This window comes from Saccostrea cucullata, unplaced genomic scaffold, assembly GCF_032062105.1.
Source record: "Saccostrea cucullata isolate Sc308-1 unplaced genomic scaffold, CSIRO_AGI_Scuc_v1 ctg78, whole genome shotgun sequence".
Taxonomy (NCBI): Eukaryota; Metazoa; Mollusca; class Bivalvia; order Ostreida; family Ostreidae; genus Saccostrea; species Saccostrea cuccullata.
Genome location: NW_026940638.1, coordinates 678,387 through 685,910, shown reverse-complemented (window position 1 = coordinate 685,910; position 7,524 = coordinate 678,387). Strand labels below are relative to the sequence as shown.

At 35.1% G+C, this 7,524-nt stretch overlaps 1 protein-coding gene across 1 annotated transcript; it reads right to left on the bottom strand.

Annotated features, from left to right (window-relative positions):
* Nucleotides 1–1,806: 1,806 nt before the first annotated feature.
* On the bottom strand, nt 1,807–4,085 carry LOC134255858 (G-protein coupled receptor Mth-like). The gene has a single exon (XM_062738425.1). The coding sequence runs from the start codon at nt 3,977–3,979 to the stop codon at nt 1,949–1,951; it is 2,031 nt and encodes a 676-aa protein (XP_062594409.1). The 5' UTR covers nt 3,980–4,085; the 3' UTR covers nt 1,807–1,948.
* Nucleotides 4,086–7,524: the final 3,439 nt, after the last annotated feature.

The following is a 7,524-nucleotide window of genomic DNA, read 5'->3' as shown; positions in this document are numbered from 1 at the left end:
TTCGAACAAACTCTTATTTGCTATAGCACCATCTGGTTTGATATTAGTTGACAATTTCTATCCATTTGTCGTTCATCATTTTAAATTTTAGGATTAAAACTTTAAAATAAACAATTACTCCACATTAGATTGAGAATGAGAGATAATTAATGATACAGTCGAGTCTTGTGGGAATCAACTGTAAGGTGTAGTTGTAACAGCAGCAAAATTCTTGTGTTCATCCGATGGGCTTTTTGAAACGTTTTTGATAGATCAGAGAAGTTTCAATGAAGGTTAAAGTGTGAAATCTATATGAAAGCGGAAACTCATTGGCAAGTCTTGCAGAATTTTTGAACATGCATATCTATAAATTTGCAACTTTGAAAGCTGATTTTTTTTTTAGTCCAATTAATGTGATTAATTAATTGACTCTTCCCACGATACCCCGCACTGTTTGCCCACTTCTTACTTCTTGATGAGTAACATGATCGATATTTATTTGGTATTTATCACAAACATTTTCATACAATGCTCTTTCTCTACGGTTATTTCGTTGGTAATAGTTTATATATATCTCTAGTGACATATCAGGTATCTGGTACTACTGGGGCCCACATTAATTGGACTAAAAAAAATCAGCTTTCAAAGTTGCATCTATATCAGATATGCATGTTCAAAAATTCTGCAAGACTTGCCAATGAGTTTCCGCTTTCATATAGATTTCACACTTTAACCTTCATTGAAACTTCTCTGATCTGTCATAAAAGTTTCAAAAAGCCCATCGGATGAACACAAGAATTTTGCTGCCAAGAAATTATTGTTACAACTACACCTTACAGTTAATTCCCACAAGACTCGACTGTATCATTAATTATCTCTCATTCTCAATCTAATGTGGAGTAATTGTTTATTTTAAAGTTTTAATCCTAAAATTTAAAATGATGAACGACAAATGGATAGAAATTGTCAACTAATATCAAACCAGATGGTGCTATAGCAAATAAGAGTTTGTTCGAATTCATCAAGCTGTATGTTCTTACATGTATACAGTTTTGGTGTTTACATCTGTAATTCAAGATAAAAAAAATAATTAAGATCAAAATGCACATCCATTACAATTTTAGATATTTTTAGTATGTAACAAAGAAATGCAGAATCAGATATACTATATGGACATGAGTATCGTTAGACCTTGAGGACCAAAGTCAAGAGATGCTAGGGTCTTATATCCACGACACTTAACCGAGAAAGAACGATGGTGAGTACTACACTGCAATAGAATGTGTTTGACAAATCTATGAAGAAATATGACAGCGGTTTATTTTTCTTCCAGGCTAGTGCTCGAATATTAATTTTTATATTCGATACTCGGGCAATTCGACGAATACTCGAGTACCCAGTTTCTCGTTGACAAACCTTTTAAAACTGAACTAAAACTAAAAATCACACCGCTTAAATGGTCATATTTGGAAGATCAAATTGATAAATGAATAAATACAGCTATCAGTCGTAACTATAATTCTTAATATAAAGTTTCGATACCGCTGTAAAATCAAGAGCCATACCAGTTTAAAAGCATCACTGTTTTGGCCTTTGCTGCCAGTTTAACAACAATAATTAAGCTTGAACCGTATTCAAGACAACAAGTGTTTCTTGATGGTTAAGTTATAATTATTAAATTTCACCATAGAATATTTCATTCACTTATTTCTTTGAACGAAAAACGCTTGCACTGTTAAGACATGTTTGATGAATGTCTCCTTGATCATAGTTCAAGGCTGTTTATTAATTCAGAAACCAAAATTATGCTACTATTTCATAACAAAGAAAAATCACAACATATTTGGGAAAATCACAACAAAAATATGAAGATGACATTTTTTCCCTCTTCAATAGTTTCCATATACGTAAACAAAAGTTCAAAATACATGTTAATCACTAGCATCACTTCTTCCAGGAAGTGATTCCATCAGGTGAACTCTCGAGCTTTGTACTTCCGGAACGCAAGGTTCCGGTTCTCTTCACTATCTGTCTTAGAATTCATAGATTTTGTCAGAGTAAAGGACCTGGTGCTGGAATAAAAAGAAGTGGCGCCATCTCGTACGATTCGAAATACCTTTTTTGTACACACAAAGAACACTGCAATAAAGAAGCCTTGTAAAGTGTTAAAGAAAATAAACAAATACCACATGACCACGTGGTTTGTTACTGATGCAAGAAATCCAAAACACCAGGTTAACCCCATCACAACCGAAAGCTTTATATAAATAAATAAATTACAAGCATCTTTTTTCTGTAGAACTCGTGATGTCTTTTTAGATGAAGTGTGAATGCTTATAGCAGACACGGTGAAGAAAACGATGTTTGAAAGCAACAGAATTGCAATGGGAACCAAGAAGAAAACAAGCAGACCTCGGCTGTTTGAAATCCAACAAAAACCTCTGCCATACGCAGGTCTGAAGCTTGAATCCGAAGTATAATTAACCAAGGCTGCAGTCCCTACCAGAATCAACGTACCTAACCACGCATAGAGGGAATAGAAGCGGAAACGCTTTGAGGTACTCCCTCTTTCACCCGAATTTATAAAACCTTTAGAAAAAGTGAAAAATATGTCGAAAGACATTACATTCATCCAGAAAAAGGCTGCAAGGAAGAAGAAGTGTGTAAAAATTGAAAGGGCCTCGCATAAACTTTGGTTTTTTACCTCAAAGACAAATGGCGCCAGTAGAAATAACAGCTGAGCCACGAGCAAGGAAGCCATTAGACACATGAGATTTTTACCAGGTACATTGTGTAACTTTGAGGAACAGAAGTAAACAATAAGACATACAAACAGGCACGATATAGACAAAATTCCACCAATAAAAGACAAAAAGCTCTCTTCGTTTGAAAAATCGGTTGTCAGTCTTGTGTTGATCCATGGATCATCAATTTTGCTTTCATTTATACAAACGTAGGCAACCGTTTCATTTTCCTCCAAAGTAAAGTCAGTGATCGTTCTACGCAAAGAAAAAACAAAAATTGAAGTAGAATTAACCTTTTTAAACTCATTCTGACGAAAAAGTCTAGAAATGCATGAGGTGATGTTCGGGTCACTTGTAAATTCCTCTTCCAATAAACATTTACCGTTTTGATAAATAAATGGAGGTTTGCACACAATTTTGTAACACTGGCCGGTAAATGGATCGAGCAAATGGTTTCTGTCGCAGGTTGAGGGTAGCGGGTTTGTACTCTTGTTCTGTACCGATGATCTGAATCGCGTTTCCGACAACTCCCATCCACTGGTCAAATCAAATAGAACTCTGTAGCTGAAGTTGTAAATTTTTCGCTTTGTTATACTTGGAATCAGTTGTGAAGACTTAAAGTTACATGTAAGGTTTAGTTCAGGAAAATTTTGACATCTTGCACAATCGGTATTTCGATAGGCTATTTTAAATCCGAATACCGGTGCATAATTTCCGGATTTACATGACGTCATCAGAGAGTCATTTTGGCAACTCACCGCCGTTGTGATAGGAAAACAAGTCCTCTGCGTTAAGTTTCCCATTGGTGGAGAATAAGTTACACGGCAATTGGTATCGTTCAATAATGATGAAACTTTAAAATTTTCTGGCAAAGTATACTTCCATTTACATTGAATTCCAGGGTTCCACATTACATAATTATCTACATTACACAAAGCGCAATACATGTTTTTATATAAAAATCCTGAGTTTAGCCCACTGACTGGAATACGTTCAAAAACATCACTTCCGTTTCCATTTTCACACTTGTTTTTTAGTTCTGTATCAGCACCACGGGGACACGAATTGACAATCCATATAAAGTTCTCAGAATCGACATCCTCCCAATATTCACACGTAAAGTTAGGAATCACTTTGGTTTCTTCCGGTTTGTCGGTCACTTCTCCAGGACAACAATCCCCGTACACGGGACAGTCAATGTCACACCGACAGTTCTCCGGGAGGGTGTGGTTCCCTCCACATCGGTAGGTGTCCATACAGTACGCCTGTTCGGGAATCTGAAAACTGTCAGGAAAATTCTTCGGATCCAAATCGCTTAGAACACAATAAAACAACGTTACATTAAAAAACAAAATGATTTTCATTTCCCAGGATTGGCAGGAATTGTTAATGATTGGAGAGCAAAAGGAGCAATGCAGCGGGATACAATATGTACTCAGTTCAGAAAGTTTGGCACTTTTCACAACGAGCTCAAGGAGATTATATACACACTCGGAAAAGTGTTGATGCCGTCATGTGATACAAACTTTATTAACAATGGGAAGTAGAGAGGATCGCTATCCGTATTTGGTCAAAGGTCCACCTTCTCTGATTCAACGTCTATCAAAAATGAAGTTATACTTTCCAAATGATTTTGGCTGAACTTTGTATTGTACATTAATTACCATATCCAGGAAAACTTCAATTAGATTTGTTTGTTTTCACTGATCTCATTATTTATGCGTAAACTCGTAAAAGAGGTCTTTTGTCTCAGAATCACAGCAAATATTTGCGTGCCAGATTTCATTGTGGGATATAAAGAGGAAAATAAAATATTTAGAAATAGAACAAAAGACGATCTATAGTAACATTTATAGGACAGCGTTTCCGTTGATTAATGCATGGTGATTTTGAGTTACGTAGAGGTTAATTAATTAAATCTTTTACTGATATTACACAGAAGTTATAGATGCTAAAATTGTGCGTGCACGGATATAAAAGCTTTAAAGTACCTGTAAGGCTTTTTTTTATACCCCCCGCTTGAAAAGTGGGAGGGTATACAGTGATAACAATTATGTATGTATAACTGTCAGTCCGTCCGTCCGTCTGTTACGCTTTGGAATACCCATCTCTTATCTGCAACTCTTTTTGGTTGAAAAAAAAATACATGTATCTCGGATTTCATATAGCAAAACATTGACAATGCCATTTTTATGCCCCCGTAAACGAAATTTCTGGGTATATAGTTTCTGTTGTGTCCGCCAGTCTGTCTGTCTGTTTGTCCACAAAAACGTTAACATTGCCCATAACTTTTGATTTAGAGAAGTTATGACTTTCATATTTCACATATGCACTACTTGTGACAAGACCTTCGTTTTTGGCACCATCAAATTTGACCTTGACCTTGGAGTTTGACCCACTTTTACACAAAAATTCCAAACTTTTACTTCAGCCATATCTCTTGAACAGTAGATACCAGGACTTTTATACTTCATATATGTATTCTTTGTGGAAAGATCTTTCGTTGTATACCAACAGCCTTGACCATTTGACTTTGACCATGGAGATTTCCATACTTATGAAAAAACTTTAACCTTGGCCAGGGTTTTTGAACGGTAAGGGCTAGTGCTTTCAAACTTCGCATATGTTATTCCTGTCCTTTGAATTGGTATCAAGATCTTTGTCCCTTCTGACCTTGAAGTTTGACCTACTTTTTAAAATTTATAACCTTGGTCGTAACTTTCGAACGGTAAGGTCTAGGGCTTCCATACTTCTCATATGTATTCATTGTGACAAAACCTTCCATTGGATACCAAGAACCTAGACCATTTGACCTTGGAGATTTCCGTACTTATGAAAAACTTTAACCTTGACCATACCTTTTGAATGCTAAGGGCTAGTGCTCTCATACTTCACATATATAATATTTGTGAGAAGACCATTCATTGGATACCAAGAACTTTGACCCTTTGACCTTGAACTTGGAAAAAAAACTTTAACCTTGGCCTACTGTTATATTTCACAATTGTATTTCCAGAGAGAATACCCTGCTTTGGGTACCAATAATGTTAAATTTGCATTTAAGAAAAGTTTAATCTTCGCTATGTTGCCAGACGGGGGTATATCAGTGTTTCACAAACACATCTTGTTTCTATAATATTGAAGGGTAGCAATCTCTTATCCGCGTCTCCTTTTATACCACTGAATAACATTTGATAAGACTTTTACAAATTCTTTATTGCATAATGCCATTGTGCACAATCTATTTTACTTTTTGATTGACACTTACTTCAGCTCTCCCAGTGCAAAAACATGGACATTATATAATCATATGGGAGGCAGGGGTTATCATTTAGTGAGCTCAGTGCTCACAGTACCAATAGTTTATTTTATGGTAATAGGTTAGAAAAATACCGAGTATTCGATCATCAATTGCAACGTTTTCAATTTGGCACTACATATACTGGGCACTGTAGGATATCCGATCCTCAGCCAGGAAGGATAACTCCAAAATTAAAATTTAATTTGAAATGCATCAAAATGAAGCTTGAAAATGAAATATTTTCGTTTTATTCATCTTTATAAGATTCAAGGTTTTTGGAAGTCTTAGAAAGGGTCTTATAAAAGTTGACATTTGTACTCTATAAAAGGAAAAAAAATACAGTTTTAGAGAAATAAGATTTCCTTGACTCCAGCCCGACTCAGATAAACAAGCTTTTTACATAATATATAATATAGTAATTGAAAAGAATAGAAGACCTAGAACATTGATATAGCTACAGAACTGTAGCTCTCCGGAAAAAAATATATTGGCAGACTGGATATCTGATCATTGAGGCCAGCGAGCTACGGATAAATCTGCAGTTAGACATAGAATTTGTATAAAACCAATCATTGTCGGAACGATGAAAAAGCATTAAAATTGTCTGAATGTCTGAATAAATACCTGCATTTTTTAGATCAATTTTCAGTTGGAATATGCATAGGCCTTATTATGAAGTGCTTTTAACATTATATGCGGTAGTTCTATCATTATATGCGGTAGTTCTAACATCATATGCGGTAGTTCTAACATTATATGCAGTAAACACAACAATATATTAATATGTACTTCTCACATTATATACAGTATATTCATCATTATGTGTAGTATTTCTGTTATTATGATGATGCTGATCGTTAAATATTTAGTATCCCTTACTATGTTTTTTTAGTCACTCGGGTATCTGTTGTTTTAGATTTAGTAATTTTTCCCTAATACGATTAACTATAATAATTAAATTTGAAGATATACTGTAGGTAAATGTAGATTAATTTGTGAAGTCAATGCATCAAAAGTAGCTTATCTTACTATTTTCAGTGTATAGTATTTGCCTTAAATTTGCATTTCCTGATCAAACTGAGTTGTGTATATATACTTGATCTAGGCAAGTCTGCATTTCGTGATCAAACTGAGTTCTGCTTATATACATTTATCTAGGTAAGGATGTACCGATGGTCTCCTTTGTGTGGATTCGGTCACAGCTTTAGTCAAGTAGCACATTTCCTCTCTTAAGTAGATATATTATTAGATATAATTCATTCATCGTAAAAGACGTGAATCTGATGATTCATGTATCTTAACCGAGTCATTTGCACTTAGTTCAGTGTCATCCTCCTTCATACGTTTTAGCTCACCTGAGCTGAGAGCGAAAGTGAGCTTTTCTGTTCACTTTTTGTCTGGCGTCCGTCTGTCCGTTCGTCTGTAAATTTTTTACATTTTTTTATTTCTTCTTAAGAACCACTGGGCTAATTTCAATCAAACTTGCGAAAGACCATCCTT